This window comes from Oncorhynchus kisutch, linkage group LG16, assembly GCF_002021735.2.
Source record: "Oncorhynchus kisutch isolate 150728-3 linkage group LG16, Okis_V2, whole genome shotgun sequence".
NCBI classification, from domain to species: domain Eukaryota; kingdom Metazoa; phylum Chordata; class Actinopteri; order Salmoniformes; family Salmonidae; genus Oncorhynchus; species Oncorhynchus kisutch.
In genome coordinates this window covers 9,556,914-9,576,827 of record NC_034189.2, presented here as the reverse complement: position 1 = coordinate 9,576,827, position 19,914 = coordinate 9,556,914, and the positions used below count along the sequence as shown (strand labels likewise).

General features: G+C 40.8%; 1 protein-coding gene across 1 annotated transcript; it reads left to right on the top strand.

The window, feature by feature from the left end:
* Positions 1-2,977: 2,977 nt before the first annotated feature.
* LOC109879140 (zinc finger protein 79-like) lies at positions 2,978-10,369 on the top strand. The gene is made up of 2 exons (XM_031791747.1): positions 2,978-3,269; positions 7,952-10,369. Exons 1-2 carry the CDS (start codon positions 3,104-3,106, stop codon positions 9,517-9,519), a joined length of 1,734 nt encoding a protein of 577 aa, XP_031647607.1. The 5' UTR covers positions 2,978-3,103; the 3' UTR covers positions 9,520-10,369.
* The last annotated feature ends 9,545 nt before the right edge of the window (positions 10,370-19,914 follow it).

Below are 19,914 nucleotides of genomic sequence, written 5' to 3'. Positions count from 1 at the left end.
ATCAAAACTATGAAATAACACATGGAATAACTACATGGAATCATGTAGTCACCAAAAAAGTGTGAAACAAATCAAAATATATTTTAGATTTTAGATTCTTCAAAGTAGCCATCCTTTGCCTTGATGACAGCTTTGCACAGTCTTGGCATTCTCTCAACCAGCTTCATGAGGAATGCTTTTCCAACAGTCTTGAAGGAATTCTCACATATGCCGAGCACTTGATGGCTGCTTTTCCTTCACTCTGCGGTCCAACTTATCCCAAACCATCTCAATTGGATTGAGGTCGGGTGATTGTGGAGGCCAGGTCATCTGATGCAGCACTCCATCAATCTCCTTCTTGGTCAAATAGCCCTTACACAGCCTGGAGGTGTGTTGGGTCATTGTCCTGTTGAAAAAGATAAGATAATCCAGTTGGACTTGACATCTGCCCACCATTGGTATCAAACACACCAATGGGGGAACCCTGCACTTGCCCCTCTTGTGACAAACACAAAGGAAATTTGTCCATGCACATGAGGATTCACACAGGAGAGAAACCTTTTAGCTGTGGTGTCTGTGGGAAACGCTTCAAACTCAAGGAGCAACTAACCAGACATACTGCATATGCATTCACAGAGGACAGAAAACATTCAGCTGTAATTTTTGCTTTTAAAAGCTTCAATCAGAACGGGGACTTAAGGAGGTACATACTGACTCGTACATGAGAGAAACCATTTAGCTGTGGTGACTGCGCTAAAAACTTCATTTGCAAGGAGCACCTACAGTGCCTTGCGAAAGTATTCGGCCCCCTTGAACTTTGCGACCTTTTGCTACATTTCAGGCTTCAAACATAAAGATATAAAACTGTATTTTTTTGTGAAGAATCAACAACAAGTGGGACACAATCATGAAGTGGAACGACATTTATTGGATATTTCAAACTTTTTTAACAAATCAAAAACTGAAAAATTGGGCGTGCAAAATTATTCAGCCCCTTAAGTTAATACTTTGTAGCGCCACCTTTTGCTGCGATTACAGCTGTAAGTCGCTTGGGGTATGTCTCTATCAGTTTTGCACATCGAGAGACTGACATTTTTTCCCATTCCTCCTTGCAAAACAGCTCGAGCTCAGTGAGGTTGGATGGAGAGCATTTGTGAACAGCAGTTTTCAGTTCTTTCCACAGATTCTCGATTGGATTCAGGTCTGGACTTTGACTTGGCCATTCTAACACCTGGATATGTTTATTTTTGAACCATTCCATTGTAGATTTTGCTTTATGTTTTGGATCATTGTCTTGTTGGAAGACAAATCTCCGTCCCAGTCTCAGGTCTTTTGCAGACTCCATCAGGTTTTCTTCCAGAATGGTCCTGTATTTGGCTCCATCCATCTTCCCATCAATTTTAACCATCTTCCCTGTCCCTGCTGAAGAAAAGCAGGCCCAAACCATGATGCTGCCACCACCATGTTTGACAGTGGGGATGGTGTGTTCAGAGTGATGAGCTGTGTTGCTTTTACGCCAAACATAACGTTTTGCATTGTTGCCAAAAAGTTCAATTTTGGTTTCATCTGACCAGAGCACCTTCTTCCACATGTTTGGTGTGTCTCCCAGGTGGCTTTTGGCAAACTTTAAACGACACTTTTTATGGATATCTTTAAGAAATGGCTTTCTTCTTGCCACTCTTCCATAAAGGCCAGATTTGTGCAATATACGACTGATTGTTGTCCTATGGACAGAGTCTCCCACCTCAGCTGTAGATCTCTGCAGTTCATCCAGAGTGATCATGGGCCTCTTGGCTGCATCTCTGATCAGTCTTCTCCTTGTATGAGCTGAAAGTTTAGAGGGACGGCCAGGTCTTGGTAGATTTGCAGTGGTCTGATACTCCTTCCATTTCAATATTATCGCTTGCACAGTGCTCCTTGGGATGTTTAAAGCTTGGGAAATCTTTTTGTATCCAAATCCGGCTTTAAACTTCTTCACAACAGTATCTCGGACCTGCCTGGTGTGTTCCTTGTTCTTCATGATGCTCTCTGCGCTTTTAACGGACCTCTGAGACTATCACAGTGCAGGTGCATTTATACGGAGACTTGATTACACACAGGTGGATTGTATTTATCATCATTAGTCATTTAGGTCAACATTGGATCATTCAGAGATCCTCACTGAACTTCTGGAGAGAGTTTGCTGCACTGAAAGTAAAGGGGCTGAATAATTTTGCATGTCCAATTTTTCAGTTTTTTATTTGTTAAAAAAGTTTGAAATATCCAATAAATGTCGTTCCACTTCATGATTGTGTCCCACTTGTTGTTGATTCTTCACAAAAAAATACAGTTTTATATCTTTATGTTTGAAGCCTGAAATGTGGCAAAAGGTCGCAAAGTTCAAGGGGGCCGAATACTTTCGCAAGGCACTGTAATTGCACATATAAAGACTGACACAGGATAAGTTTCAGACTCAAGCAGAATCTTACCATGCATAAACTGGTAAATAGATCTATGATGGATTTACTGTCGTAAAACATTGTATGTAAATAAAGTTTGATTTGAATGATGAGGTAATGATTAAGCAGCATAGAGCATTGTAGGAAATTCAATGGTCTGCTGTACAAAGTCTGTAGAATTTTTCCCTTCTTTAGAAACAGGAATATCTGGTTGTTGGATTTGGAATGTATTTAAGGTGATGACATAATGGTCAGGATGTAGTAATTTATACATTATATTAAATACAATTCCAGAAAAGGACTCCTTTCATTTGTCAAAGAGTATTTCTCATCAATGCTGCTCATTCATGATTATTGATTTTATATTGTATAGAGTAATGATATACTGTCGACTCCTGATTAATCATTTATGATAACCTCTGTTTGTCTACATGTAGTTATTGTTTCCCTTTCCTACTGGTCTGTAGGCTGCCTTGCACAGTAGTAAACCCCCATCCAGCTAGGGGCGCTGTTGTGTGTTTCTGGGCTCGTCACCAATTTGAACAAAGGACTTTATCAAATTCCTTGACTAGAACATGGAAGTTGGATTAGATACAAGTTTGTTTTGATTTTGCATTCCTTGTGTGGAGTTAACAAATACATACTGACTGAGCTGAATAGGCTACCAAACTCTAATTCGACTGAAAATGTCTAAACTACAGTTGTTTCGTGTGTTTTTAAATGAGCGTTTAACGGCGGCTGCTGTGGAGATTTTTGGTGCAGTTGAGAAAACGGTAGTGGAGTACCAGGAGGAGAATGATCGGCTACGGAGACTGCTGCGGAGGACACCAAAGATACAACTATGTGGAATAGGTACGTATGTAGCTCTACTGATAGCTAGCTATAGTTATGTTTTATCAGTTGTGGATAAAGTAGCCAATTGTCATACTTGAGTAAAAGTAAAGATACCTTAATAGAAAATGACTCAAGTAAAAGTCACCCAGTAAAATACTACTTGAGTTAAAGTCTAAAATTATTTGGTTTTAAATACACTTGTCTTAAGTATCACAAGGACATGTAATTGCTCAAATATACTTAAGTATCAAAAGTTTACGGATAGCCCGGGCCACACTCCCAACATAATTTACAAACAAAGCATGTGTGTTTAGTGAGTCCGCCAGATCAGATGTTGTTGGGATGATCAGGGATTTTCTCTTCATGTGCTTTGGACCGTTTTCCTGTTCTGCTAAACAACATAGTAATTTTGGGTGTCGGGGAAAATGTTTGCAGTAGAAATAACATTATTTTCTTTAGGGATGTAAAAAGTAAAAGCTGTCAAAAATATATAAATACTTACCCCCCAAAAATGACTTAAGTAGTATTTTACAGTATTTTACTTAAGTACTTTACACAAGAGGTCGACCGATTTATGATTTTTCAATGCCTATACCGATTATTGGAGGACCAAAAAACGCAGATACCAATTAATATAATAAATATATTATATATAAATATTAATATTTCTTTTTAAATGTATTTATTTATTTGTAATAATGACAATTAAAACAATACTGAATGTTTTATTTTAACTTAATATAATACATCAATAAAATCAATTTAGCCTCAAATAAATAATGAAGCATGTTCAATTTGGTTTAAATAATGAAAAAAAAAAAGTGTTGGAGAAGAAAGTAAAAGTGCAATATGTGCCATGTAAGAAAGCTAACGTTTAAGTTCCTTGCTCAGAACATGAGAACATATGAAAGCTGGTGGTTCCTTTTAACATGAGTCTTCAATATTCCCAGGTAAGAAGTTTTAGGTTGAGGTTATTATAGGAATTATAGGACTATTTCTCTCTATAGCATTTGCATTTCATATACATTTGACTATTGGATGTTCTTATAGGCACTTTAGTATTGCCAGTGTAACAGTATAGCTTCCGTCCCTCTCCTCGCCCCTACCTGGGCTCGAACCAGGAACACATCGACAACAGCCACCCTCGAAGCATCGTTACCCATCACTCCACAAAAGCCGCGGCACTCCAAATCTCAGAGCGAGTGACGTTTGAAATGCTATTAGCGCGCACCCCGCTAACTAGCTAGCCATTTCACATCGGTTACATCAGCCTAATCTTGGGAGTTGATAGGCTTGAAGTCATAAACAGCGCAATGCTTGAAGCATTGCGAAGAGCTGCTGGCAAACGCATGAAAGCTAAGGTAACTGAGGTCCACAGACCACGCAATCGCAACCACACTGCACACTGCCCTAACCCATCTGGACAAGAGGAATACCTATGTGAGAATACTGTTCATCAACTACAGCTCAGCATTTAACACCATAGTACCCTCCAAACTCGTCATCAAGCTCGAGACCCTGGGTCCCGACCCGCCCTGTGCAACTGGGTACTGGACTTCCTGACGGGCCGCCCCCAGGTGGTGAGGGTAGGTAACAACATCTCCACCCTGCTGATCCTCAAAGCTGGGGCCCCACAACTCAATCATCAAGTTTGCGGACGACACTACAGTGGTAGGCAGTGGCACACTCCTCGGAGTGTGGTGTCAGGAAAATAACCTCACACTCAACGTCAACAAAACAAAGGAGATGATTGTGGACTTCAGGAAACAGCAGAGGGAGCACCCCCCTATCCACATCGACGGGACAGTAGTGGAGAGGGTAGTAAGTTTTAAGTTCCTCGACGGACAAACTGAATTGGTCCACCCACACAGACAGCGTTGTGAAGAAGGCGCAGCAGCACCTCTTCAACCTCAGGAGGCTGAAGAAATTCGGCTTGTCACCAAAAGCACTCAAACTTTTACAGATGCACAATCGAGAGCATCCTGTCGGGCTGTATCACCACCTGGTACAGCAACTGCTCCGCCCACAACCATAAGGCTCTCCAGAGGGTAGTGAGGTCTGCACAACGCATCACCGGGGGCAAACTACCTGCCCTCCAGGACACCTACACCACCCGATGTCACAGGAAGGCCATAAAGATCATCAAGGACAACAACCACCCGAGCCACTGCCTGTTCACCCCGCTATCATCCAGAAGGCGAGGTCAGTACAGGTGCATCAAAGCAGGGACCGAGAGACTGAAAAACAGCTTCTATCTCAAGGCCATCAGACTGTTAAACAGCCACCACTAACATTGAGTGGCTGCTGCCAACATAATGACTCAACTCTAGCCACTTTAATAATGGGAATTGATGTAAAAATGTATCACTAGCCACTTTAAACAATGCCACTTAATATAATGTTTACATACCCTACATTACTCATCTCATATGTATATACTGTACTCGATACCATCTACTGCATCTTGCCATCTTTATGTAATACATGTATCACTAGCCACTTTAAACTACGCCACTTTGTTTACATACCCTACATTACTCATCTCATATGTATATACTGTACTCTATACCATCTACTGCATCTTGCCTATGCCGTTCTGTACCATCACTCATTCATATATCTTTATGTACATATTCTTTATCCCTTTACACTTGTGTGTATAAGGTAGTAGTTGTGGAATTGTTAGGTTAGATTACTCGTTGGTTATTACTGCATTGTCGGAACTAGAATCACAAGCCTTTCACTACACTCGCATTAACATCTGCTAACCATGTGTATGTGACAAATACAATTTGATTTGATGTGAATGAATGCTTACAAGCCTGCTGCTGCCTACCACCGCTCAGTCAGACTGCTCTATCAAATATCAAATCATAGACTTAATTATAACATAATAACACACAGAAATACGAGCCTTTGGTCATTGATATGGTCGAATCTGGAAACTATCATTTCGAAAACAAAACCTTTATTCTTTCAGTGAAATACTGAACCGTTACGTATTTTATCAAACGGTGGCATCCCTAAGTCTAAATATTGCTGTTACATTGTACAACCTTCAATATTATGTACAATTCTGGCAAATTAATTACGGCCTTTGTTATGAATAAATGGTCTTCACACAGTTCGCAATGACCCAGGCGGCCCAAACTGCTGCATATACCCTGACTGCTGCATATACCCTGACTGCTGCATATACCCTGACTGCTGCATATACCCTGACTGCTGCATATACCCTGACTGCTGCATATACCCTGACTGCTGCATATACCCAGACTGCTGCATATACCCTGACTGCTGCATATACCCTGACTGCTGCATATACCCTGACTGCTGCATATACCCAGACTGCTGCATATACCCTGACTGCTGCATATACCCTGACTGCTTGCACGGAACGCAAGAGAAGTGACAATTTCCCTAGTTATAAGAAATTCATGTTAGCAGGCAATATTAACTAAATATGCAGGTTTAAAAAATATATACTTGTGTATTGATTTTAAAGAAAGGCATTGATGTTTATGGTTAGGTACACATTGGTGCAACGACAGTTTTTTTCCCGCAAATGCGCTTGTTAAATCATCACCCGTTTGTCGAAGTAGGCTGTGATTCAATGAGAAATTAACAGGCACCGCATCGATTATATGCAACGCAGGACACAATAGATAAACTAGTAATATCATCAACCATGTGTAGTTAACTAGTGATTATGTTAAGATTGATTGTTTTTTATAAGATAAGTTTAATGCTAGCTAGCACCTTACCTTGGCTTCTTGCTGCCGTCGCGTAACAGGTAACAGGTAATTAGCCTGCCATGCAGGCTTCTTGTGGAGTGCAATGTAAGGCAGGTGGTTAGAGCGTTGGACTAGGAACCGGAAGGTTGCAAAAACGAATCCCCGAGCTGACAAGGTAAAAATCTGTCGTTCTGCCCCTGAACAAGGCAGTTAACCCACCGTTCCAAGGCCGTCATTGAAAATAAGAATGTGTTTTTAACTGACTTGCCTAGTAAAATAAAGGTGTACTTTTTAAAAATAACAATACTTTTTAAATTCTGCAAATCGGTGTCCAAAAAATACCGATTACCGATTGTCATGAAAACTTGAAATCGTCCCTAATTAATCAGCCATTCCGATTAATCGGTCGACCTCTACTTTACACCACTGTATTTTATTGATAAACTGTTACCTAACTGATCATAATTTCATTAATTAAGTTGTTTTTAATCTTTAGGAGAAAAACATTGTCATGAAAACCAAGAAGTGATTTGAATTTAATTCAAAAAAGGATTATAAAAAAATAAGTAGCTTATTCTCTTCAATTTTATTGAGAAATTAAAAAATAGATTCTAGTTTTCAAATATTGATTTAGAATTATAGTTCACGTAGTCCTGATTTAACTGGCTTAAAGGTTCAAATTGACTCTAAAGTTTACTGATACTGAGAATGGTGCAATTTGGGGCATTGTTGCATGTGGGCATTATATTTTGGTAAATTTAAAATGTTTAAGCTAAGACAGGCGGGGCCGCTCCAGTACAGTAGGAGGCGATGATGCTTGGAAAGATCTGGAAAAGATCCTGCAGCCACTCAGTAATAATTAATGATCTGCTTAACGTGGAAAGATTTTGTGCGGAGTAAACCCTCTCGCTTCTCTTCTTCCTCTCTGGTGTAGGTAACCTCTGCTCCTTCTCTCCTTCCCTCCAGACTCCCTGCAGCTCTCTGTCTCTGAAGAGGAGGTTCCCCCTGAGCAGCAGCACTGTGAGCAGGAGTGGAGCCCCAGTCTGGAGCAGGAGGACCCAGAGACCAAACAGATTAAAGAGGAACAGGAGGAAGTCAGGACCAGTCAGAAGGAAGAGCAGCTTGAAGGGGTGGAGCCTGATATCATAGATTTAGATTTCACTCCTCCCTGTGTGAAAAGTGAATGTGATCTGGAGGACCCACTTTGGTCCTTGACTCTTCCTCAAACCAAGAATGAGGAAAACGGAGAGAGTGACTCTAAACCAGTGGATCTCAAACCTTTTGTCACTGTGACCCACATTAAGGGTCTTGACATTCCCTGTGACCCTCCAGATAATCAAAACAATGCCTACAGACACAGCTCAGCCGTATTCAGCAACCCAGTAGGACTTGACAGCAGCTCACCATTGGGTCCCAGCCCACCATTGGGTCCCAGTCCACCATTGGATCCCAGTCCACCATTGGATCCCAGTCCACCATTGGATCCCAGTCCACCATTGGATCCCAGTCCACCATTGGATCCCAGTCCACCATTGGATCCCAGTCCACCATTGGGTCCCAGTCCACCATTGGGTCCCAGTCCACCATTGGATCCCAGTCCACCATTGGATCTCAACTCACCATTGGAAGAACACTGTTCCAAACTCAGCACCACGTCTAGAAGAACTCACCACTGCCGTGACTGTGGTAAAACATTTGCTCTGAAAGCTGACCTGCAGAGGCATGTGACTCTCACCAAGAAGAGACTCAGTGAATGTAGATTCTGCAAGAAACGCTACAACTCCACCTGTAAACTGAAGGCCCATGTCCGACTCTGTCATGGTGGTAAACCCTGTATCTGCCCTGTTTGTGGAAAGACCTTCAAACTCAAAGGAGTTCTGTCCAAGCACATGAGGATTCACACAGGAGAGAAATCATTCAGCTGTGGTGACTGTGAGAAAAGCTTCAGTCACAAGGGTGCCCTAAACTTATATGAACTGACTCACACTGGGGAGAAACCATTTAGCTGTGGTGACTGTGAGAAAAGCTTCAATCTCAAGAATAATCTAACCAGGCATAAACTGATTCACACAGGAGAGAAACCATTTAGCTGTGGTGACTGTGGGAAAAGCTTCAGTCTCAAGAATAACCTAACCAGGCATAAACTGATTCACACAAGAGAGAAACCATTTAGCTGTGGTGTCTGTGGAAAAAGCTTTAGTCAGAAAGGGGACCTAGGGAGGCACAAATTGACTCACACAGATGATAAACCATTTAGCTGTGGTGACTGCGGGAAAAACTTCAGACAGAAAGGGGACCTAAGGAGACACATACTGACTCACACAGGAGAGAAACCATTTAGCTGTGGCGACTGTGGGAAAAGCTTCAATCAGAAGGGGGACCTAAGTAGGCACAGACAGACTCACACAGGAGAGAAACAACATGGCTGCTCAGTCTGTGGTAAAAGATTCATTCGTAAGGCTCATCTGCTGAAGCATGTGAATAACATCCACAAAGAAAGAAAACGGGATGAAAACAAGAACAACGAAAATTAGGATTAAAATCTAGTTAGGACAAAGAGGATATGCGTTTTAGCAGATGGGAATTTAAAAGGCAGGATGTGGACACTTAGAAAAACAAAGCAACTCTGGATTAGTGACGCTGTGGTTTTTCAAATAAATGAATGTGTGATGGATTTACTTTTTGTGAAACGTTTTATACAAATAAAGTTTAATTTGAACGGTGAGGTTCTAAGAGTAGCATCCCAGTATTATGGGAATCTCACAGATCTGAGGGATGTACTACAAAGCAGGAGTTTGCCAGCTAACATGCCTAAATATTCTATCATTTAAAAAAATATATATATTTTTTTTTAGACAGATCTTGAAATGGGCATGGTCTAATTGATTCAACAAACAAACAAAAAAACACAAATTTAGATTTTTTTCTAAAATGAACCAGAATTTCTATGAACCAGTTATTTCTGTTTGCTTATCAAAGATCAATAGCTAAATCCTTGATTCTGCTTTGTAGTAGACCCCTCTGCTATTACCTGTTAGTCATTTAGCAGACGCTCTTATGCAGAACGACTTACAGGAGCAATTAGGGTTAAGTGCCTTGCTCAAAGGGCATTTCACCAGATTTTTCACCTTGTTGGCTCTGGGATTTGAACCAGCGACCTTTCGGTTACTGGTCCAACCCCCTTAACAGCTAGGCTACCTGCCAATCCTGTCTAAAGTCTGTTGATGTTTTCATTTTAAAAAATATATATATTTTATCTGTTTGTTTTGGAATGTCTCTCAGGGTGGAGAGAATTATCTGACTGATGTTATTGATAAATAAAAAATTATGTCAAAATCTTCTTCCATTTGTCCTAGTGTATTTATAATAAATGTTGACCTAATGCATCTTATTAATGGTATTGATTTGATCTTGTATTGAATAATGATATCCAGTCGACTCCTGATGAAGAATTTATTATCCCAGATCATCCTGTATTTATGATAACCATTGTTCAGGGTTGGGTAGTAACGGATTACATGTAACGGGGAATAGTTCATCCAAATTACAAAAATAAAGTATCTAATCAACCCGGATTACTTTTTAAAAAAAAAAAAATTTTTAAGGGTAATCGGTTTTACAGTTACATTCTTAAAAACAGCTGATTATATTTTTGGATTACTTGTCTTCATCTAATATCAATAGGCAGTGGTGACTCAATGTGTCTTTTAAAGGAAATTCTGATGCTTTGTGCCGGAACGCTACCTGTTCCAGAATGTCCCTACCCTACTCATCTGCCATGACCTTCAACAGTCCAATCAACAGATCTGGCAGGCAAGGTTCTCCCTTACTGCTTTTGTCTCCCATTGTGAAACTCCACTATAAACACACTCACACTCAGACACACAAAATAACATTGTTTAATTAGGAACGTCTTCATTTCTTATAATTCAAAATATATATATTTTTTTTTTATAAAGAAGGGGAAAAAATAACAAATATATTCTTAATTATTATATGTCATTTACCCACACGGTGGTTTCTCCTATGTACATTTCCGTGTAGGGTTTACATTTATAGCTTAATAATAATAATGAATTATTAATTGATTAATTCGTTTTCTTTTACAATGTTTTTTTTTTACCTGCAGGGATATTTTATTTTTTCCATCTCAGGATTGTGCACTGGGATCACATAACTCGTAACCGTATAATTTAATCCAATGTCCGCTTCTCTGCTTCAACAGAGAAACACAACCCCTGTCTCCGACCAGGATACTTCTGCTTTAACAAAAAGATCCCAGTTGGAGATCACCCTAGAATTTCTCCTTTAATTAAAGATATCCCTGTTTCAACAGAGTTCCTAATTAAAGATTATAGAAATAACTGCTCCAGGAAAGTTTATAAAGATCTTAATGTGCACAACCTGTTCCCAGAACAGGATTTTCTATGATGTTTATAAGAAAATCAGTATCACCCTTAATTTATCTTGTCTGTTCGGAATGGCGTATCCACTCACTGACATTCCCTGCCAGTTCTGAGGTGAGTCCCCTTCTGCTCCTTTTTAGTCAGAGTGTGGGGCTCCCTGCCACATCTAACACAGCCCGTGCGCGCAGTTATCCTCGGTCTCCCCGGGAACAATCAGCAAGCGCAGTTAACCTCGGTCTCCCCGGGAACAATCAGCAAGCAGAGTTAACCTCTGTCTCCCCGGGAACAATCAGCAAGCGGAGTTAACCTCTGTCTCCCCGGGAACAATCAGCAAGCTGAGTTAACCTCGGTCTCCCCGGGAACAATCAGCAAGCTGAGTTAACCTCGGTCTCCCCGGGAACAATCAGCAAGCGGAGTTAACCTCTGTCTCCCCGGGAACAATCAGCAAGCGTAGTTAACCTCGGTCTCCCCGGGAACAATCAGCAAGCGGAGTTAGCCTCGGTCTCCCCGGGAACAATCAGCAAGCGGAGTTAACCTCGGTCTCCCCGGGAACAATCAGCAAGCGCAGTTAGCCTCGGTCTCCCCGGGAACAATCAGCAAGCGGAGTTAACCTCGGTCTCCCCGGGAACAATCAGCAAGCTGAGTTAACCTCTGTCTCCCCGGGAACAATCAGCAAGCGGAGTTAACCTCGGTCTCCCCGGGAACAGCGGAGTTAGCCACCCCCACCCCCCGCTGTCACCAAATTGTCCGAGAAATTCTATAGGAAGAGACGGCAGATTTTTTTTTCAAACAACATAAGATTTGCACGAATGAAGCAACCAACCATCACTGAGAATAGTCAGAGAGTTGAAAGCTCTCTGAACAGAGCTGTCTCTCTCCTTTTTATAGAAAGTACATCATTTTAACTTTGTGACAGATGTGCAGAAACATGCCATTAGGGGAGCAGAGTTGTAAAAAGTATTTTAGCTCATCTGTGCAGATTTGGTATATGTGTGATTTGGTATATGTGCAAGATAGTTGATATCGCCACAACTCTGTTCCTCCCTGAACTTCCCATAAAGCTACATTCCTGCCGATCGTAAATACAGGAGGTCACATACTGAGGTCACATACTGAGGTCGCATGCAGGAGGTCACATACAGGAGGTCACATACTGAGGTCGCATGCAAGCGGCTCATAAATCTGTACGCTCAGATTTATGACTAAGGCACACAAGACAAGTTTGTATCAGAAAAAATATTAACATATAACAATAGACAATTATCTTAAGTAAAAACAGATTAAACAGAAAAGAGGTTCCGCTTTTCTCTCAAGTCAACATTTACATTTTTAAACACTTATATTGAGCAAAAGACACTCACGTTGGCCATTCACAGTGAGTTCATAGGCCAGTACAGTACATTTAGGCTTACTGTTAGGCCTGTACAGTACATTTAGGCTTACTGTTAGGCCTGTACAGTACATTTAGGCTTACTGTTAGGCCTGTACAGTACATTTAGGCCTACTGTTAGGCCTGTACAGTACATTTAGGCTTACTGTTAGGCCTGTACAGTACATTTAGGCCTACTGTTAGGCCTGTACAGTACATTTAGGCTTACTGTTAGGCCTGTACAGTACATTTAGGCTTACTGGTAGGCCTGTACAGTACATTTAGGCTTACTGTTAGGCCTGTACAGTACATTTAGGCTTACTGCTAGGCCAGTACAGTTCATTTGTTAGGCCTATCAATTACACGGCAAAACTAACTATCAGCAATAGCCTTGTTCGGGGGAACAGTGGGTTAACTGCCTTGTTCAGAGGAACAGTGGGTTAACTGCCTTGTTCAGGGGAACAGTGGGTTAACTGCCTTGTTCAGAGGAACAGTGGGTTAACTGCCTTGTTCAGAGTTACAGTGGGTTAACTGCCTTGTTCAGAGGAACAGTGGGTTAACTGCCTTGTTCAGAGGAACAGTGGGTTAACTGCCTTGTTCAGGGGAACAGTGGGTTAACTGCCTTGTTCAGGGGAACAGTGGGTTAACTGCCTTGTTCAGGGGAACAGTGGGTTAACTGCCTTGTTCAGAGGAACAGTGGGTTAACTGCCTTGTTCAGAGTTACAGTGGCTTAACTGCCTTGTTCAGAGGAACAGTGGGTTAACTGCCTTGTTCAGAGGAACAGTGGGTTAACTGCCTTGTTCAGGGGAACAGTGGGTTAACTGCCTTGTTCAGGGGAACAGTGGGTTAACTGCCTTGTTCAGGGGAACAGTGGGTTAACTGCCTTGTTCAGGGGAACAGTGGGTTAACTGCCTTGTTCAGGGGAACAGTGGGTTAACTGCCTTGTTCAGGGGAACAGTGGGTTAACTGCCTTGTTCAGGGGAACAGTGGGTTAACTGCCTTGTTCAGGGGAACAGTGGGTTAACTGCCTTGTTCAGGGGAACAGTGGGTTAACTGCCTTGTTCAGAGTTACAGTGGGTTAAGTGCCTTGTTCAGGGGCAGAATTTAAGGGTGTACATCAAAGTATCTTGAGTTACGCATTTCTGCTTGGACATGTTCGCTTAAACATTTAGTTCTTTAATAATTGTAGTAGTTTTAGTACACTTAGAATGAAGCACGTTGAGTTGGTTTATGTAAGATCATTACAGTGCCTTCATAAAAGTATTCACACCCCTTTTACGTTTTTCCACATTTTGTTGTTACACAAAGTGGGATTAAAATCGATGACTTTTTTGGTTTGTTTTGTCGACGATCTACACAAAATACTCTAATGTCAAAGTGGAAGAAAAATTCCAAAATGTGGGTAAAAGAAAATACTAATATATCTTGATTTGATAAGTATTTACCCACCCGAGTCAATACATGTTAGAATCAACTTTGGCAGTGTTTACAGCTGTGTGTCTTTCTGGGTAAGTCTCTTAAGAGCTTTGCACACCTGGATTGTAAAGTATTTGCACATTACTCTTAAAAATGATTAAAGTTCTGTCAAATTGGTTGTTATTCATTGCTAGACAGCCATTTTCAAGTCTTACCATAGATTTTCAAGACAATTTAAGTCCAAATTGTAATTAGGCCACTCCGGAACATTTAATGTTGTCTTGGTAAGCAACTCCAGTGTATATTTGCCATGTGATTAGGTTATTGTCCTGCTGAAAGGTGAATTTGTATCCCAGTGTCTGTAGGAAAGCAGATTGAACCAGGTTGTCCTCTAGGATTTTGCCTGTGCTTAACACTATTCAGTTTCTTTTTATCATAAAAAAACTCCCTGGTCCTTGCCGATGACAAGCATACCCATAACCTGATGCAGCCACAAACATGTTTGAAAATATGAAGGGTGGTACTCTGAGATGTATTTCGTTGGATTTGCCCCAAACACAATACTTTGTATTCAGGACATAACGTTAATTTCTTTGCCACATTTTTGTGCAGTATTAGTTTAGTGCCTTTTTGCAAACAGGATGCATGTTCTGGAATATTTTGATTCTGTAGAGGCGTCCTTCTTTTCACTCTGTCAATTAGTGTAAGTATTGTGGATTAACTACAATGTTGTTGATCCATCCTCAGTTTTCTCCTATTATAGCCATTACACTCTGTAGCTGTTTTAAAGTCACCGTGGGCCTCATGGTGAAATACCTGAGCGGTTTCCTTCCTCTCCGGCTACTGAGTTGGGAAAGACACCTGTATCTTTGTAGTGACTGGGTGTATTGATACACCATCCAAAGTGTAATTAATACCTTTCACCATGCTCAAAGGGACTTTCATTGTCTGTTTTTTATTTGTTTAGTTTTTTACCCATCTACCAATAGATGCCCTTCTTTGCGAGGCATTGGAAAACCTCCCTAGTCTTTGTGGTCGAATTTGTGTTTGAAATTCACTGCTTGACTGAGGGACGTTATAGATAAGTGTATGTGTGGGCTACAGAGATGAGGTAGCCATTCAAAAATCATGTCAAAACACTATTATTGCACACAGAGTGAGTCCATGCAACTTATCATGTAACTTGTTTCTCACATTTTTACTCCTGGTCTTACAGTATTTAGGTTGCCATATTAAAAACATGTTGAATACTTATTGACTAAAGACATTTCAGTTTAACATTTTGAAAAACATAATTCCACTTTGACATTATGGGGTAGTGTGTGTAGGGAAAGCATTGAACCCATTTCAATTCAGGCTGTAACATCAAATCAAACTTATTTATCAAGCCCTTCATACATCAGCTGATATCTCAAAGTGCTGTACAGAAACCCAGCCTAAAACCCCTAACAGCAAGCAATGCAGGTGTAGAAGCACGGTGGTGCTTATTAACATAACTAAAGGTTGTTTTTTTTAAGTCAAGGGGTGTGAATACTTTCCGAAGGCACTGTAGATTAAAAAAAATTTAAAAATCATATAACCTGACCTCGCAACAACATTTGGGTGCAACCAAATCATAAGCTTGTGCTACCAACTGAAAACGTTAGGAAGTAGCCTGTGTATGCTATCACACGCAGAATATGGAACATGTAAACTATAGGATCTGTATGCTTTAACGCTACTCCCTAAATAGGAAATAGTCATGTTACTAAATGAAATAATTAGTGGCTTTTAATGCCTCGGTGTTAGAAGTGAAAGTATTCCAAAAGCAATTGGATTACGTTACTCATTCTGAGGAACCAAAAACAATTGGATTGCGTTACTCATTTTGAGGAAGCCAAAGGATTGTTACTGATTACTTTATTTTTCATACAACTGTAATCAACAACAGATTCAATTGTTAAAGTAATCCGCTCAACCCTGTCACTGTTTTCTCTACAGTCATTATTTCCCTTTACTACTGGTCTGTAAGGCTGCCTTATTACAATAGAAACCCTCATCCAGCTGGTGGCGCTGTTGTGCGTTTCCAGGTTCATCACCCATTAGAACCAGTTTTGAAAAATGATTTGACCAGAACATGGAAGTAGGATTGGAGAGGATTTTGATAGATTTTTACAGAAGAGTTTTAGGGCCAAGTGAAGAAGAAAAAGAAAAAACTGCAAGGGGTGGTGGTACTTTGATTATTATTTTTTGCATGCTAGTACTTTAAAAAAAGTGGCAATATTTCAAGAATAAAGGGGCAATATTTGGAGAATAAAGGGGCAATATTTGGAGAATAAAGGGGCAATATTTGGAGAATAAAGGGGCAATATTTGGAGAATAAAGGGGCAATATTTCGAGAATAAAGGGGCAATATTTCGAGAATAAAGGGCCAATATTTCGAGAATAAAGGGCCAATATTTTGAGAAAAGTTGCAGTTCTATTTAAAGAAGGGATTTGGTTAAATGCATGTCTGCCTGGCTCCCTATTGCTGGGCATGCCACCGTTGAAATGCCTGAGTACATGACTTGGTGAAACTATACTTTAGAATTGGCTTTAGTAACAAGGAAATCCTTGCTCTTTTAGCACCTAATGACCATAATATTATAAGTATTAGGACCTGGAAAATGTGCCACAGATTATTTTGAGGAGGAACCGTGGTTACATACATAGATAGGTAGAGACGGGCGCTTTGGGTTTGTATGCGTGCAGGTGTGTGTGTGTATGTGTGTGTGTGTGTGTGTGTGTGTGTGTGTGTGTGTGTATGTGTGTGTGTGTGTGTGTGTGTGTGTGTGTGTGTGTGTGTGTGTGTGTGTGTGTGTGTGTGTGTGTGTGTGTGTGTGTGTGTGTGTGTGTGTGTGTGTGTGTGTGTGTGTGTGTGTGTGTGTGTGTGTGTGTGTGTGTGTGTGTGTGTGTGTGTGTGTGTGTGTGTGTGTGCACTCACGTGTATCAATCTAATGATCTGTTCAGTTGTAAATAAAGAGTAAAAACTCACGGACGATTATTTAAACTCAAACCAAGTTTATTCACCCACTGGCTCACACAGCTGCATAAGACCAAGACATATTCACACAAGCACTGGTATTTAACCCTTTCTCCTCTGCTGAGTCTCCTCCTTACACATCTGACGCTAGACGGACCTTTAGTGATATCTGTTCTTCCTCACTTCATCTGACCTGACCTCAGGCCCCAAATTCCTCACCCCTTCCCAACTCACGGCTTTCCTGTTGACTTGTACCAGACTGTGGCCCTTCTCCTTCCCATAGGATCCCTGATGTCTAACAATAACATATTCTGACAGAATGTAACATGAATAAGGATATTTCATATTTTCAAGTTTAGAAGTCAGAACCCATCAGATGTAATAACTTGTAATTTCACACTCTTCTAACGGCCACAGTGAGTTATGAGCAGAAAACAAAACAAAATGTATTGGCACTGTCACTGAACACAGAGAACTGGGGTTGAGTCCAATATACCCATGGTATATGGTCTGATATACCAAGGCTGTCAGCCAATCAGCATTCAGGGCTCGAACCACCCGTTTTATGTTAGACCATAAATTGACCAAAAAAAAGAAACTTTTTACTGTTCTAATTATGTTGGTAACCAGTTTATAATAGCAATAAGGCACCCCTGGGGTTTGTGGTATATGGACAATATACCACGGCTAAGTGGTGTATCCAGGCACTCCGTGTCACGTCAAGCATAAGAACAGCCCTTAGCCGTGGTATATTGACCATATACCACACCTCCTATGGCCTTATTGCTTCATCAGAACAGTCAGAACAAGTTAAGTCGACAGCCATTGATGGAAAATGATCTGACGAGTTTAAATAAGGGCGATTTATCCTTTCTCTTGCAACATTCAAATTCCTTTATTACGTCATGACATAGCTCCCAATAATTATTTTGAGGAAAACCGAATTTTGCATTTACTAAGATATTCCTTCTTATTTGTCTCGACAATGTTATGTGAAAAAACATTAGGCTAGTTTGCAGGCCTTTTGGGCAGGTTTTTAGTCGTCATTGGCCTATAAATGTTTACTTGACCTGGCAACCCTGTCCTGAACTATGTCACTTTCTGAGCTAATGGAAAAAAGAGAGGGAATTAAAACGTTGGCTCGAATCTTTTGTATTTATAAAGTTATTTTGGATGATAATTAAGTTGAGTGTTGAGGTTTCCAAAACCGTACAGCCATCAAGGATAATTTGTTTTTAGATAGAAAGTTTTATACTTAGACAACATTTCCTCAACTAAACAAAAACAAGATTCAATGTCTCCAATGAAATGTATTGAAGTCAGAAAGGCAAAGGTTTTTGTGACAGACAACTTTTTAAACATGTATGGTGAATTTACTCTTCTTTAACAAATGGTGATCACTGTTTGCCTAAACAGTTTATTGAGTAGAACTGAAGCTAGCTATCAGTATCTACATACGAACCTATTCTACATAGAGGTATCACCGGTGTGATCCCCAGCAGTCTCCGTAGCCGATCATTCTCCTCCTGGTACTCCACTACCGTTTTCTCAACTGCACCGAAAATCTCCACAACAGCCGCCGATAAACGCTCATTTAATAGACACACGCAACAATAGGCTTAGCCATTTTTCGTCGAATGAGAGTTGGGTTGCCTACTAGTTGGTCAATGGGTCTTTATTTACACCACACAAGCCAATATTAGCTAAAAAGGCCAACATCGGCCCGATGTCTAGTTTATCGCCGATGTGTAAAACCGATGTCCAAGCTGACGTGAATACCTAATATAACATAGGTAGCTGATATGACACCACGAAAAAATACAGCGCTACACAGAACAAACGCAGAAAAATACTAAGCGCACACTTCCAACAACTAAACAAGTTCAAGTCCAGCAGTCCTTTGAAAGAGTAAGAACATTTCAGCGAGACGACTCAAAAGGTGAAATCCGTTAACGCCAGGATAATGGCATTCATTGCCCTTGACAATCAACTGTTCTCTGTCGTGGTTGATGTTGGCTTTTCATCGACTGGTTGAGCCCCGGTATTCGCCATCTTTCAGATGTTGCCCTACCGAAGTTACAGTTTTGTGAAACGTACATCTATGAGCTACTTGCTATGGGCGTCACTGCTATTAGCTTCACGACTGACATTTGGACCAGCGATCTCAGTCCCATGAGCATGCTGAGTCTGACAGCACAGTGAGTCGATGAGGATTCCGTACTGAGGAAAGCCGTATTGCTTAAAGAATGTGCTGGTTGTCAAATGCCATTTCAATGGCATTTGAGAACATGTTTGAAACATTAACACACTAGCTAGCTTCATTCGAAACAACTGACTGGAGAAATAAGCTCATCAACTGCATCAGCAGACGGGATACCCTCTGTTATGGTATTGAAATGCCCGCTCAACAAGACTGCCAACACAGACCGTGGGGTTAAAATTTGGAAAAGTACTCTACTAGAGGCTGTGGACAAGGGATTCGGTGGCATTCTCTCTGAGCCTCTTTACTGTGTTGCCACCATGCTGGATGTGTAGGTACAAGGACCGCTACCTCGGTGCAGACAAGAAACAGGGTTTACGTGAAATGTAACATACACAGCTGGACAAGATGGAAACAGACACAGTGACATTTAGCCCAAACAACTACCTCTTTCCCAACTGTATTTAATTAATTAATTAATTAAGCTCCTTTGCACCCCATTATTTTTATTTCTACTTTGCACATTCTTCCATTGCA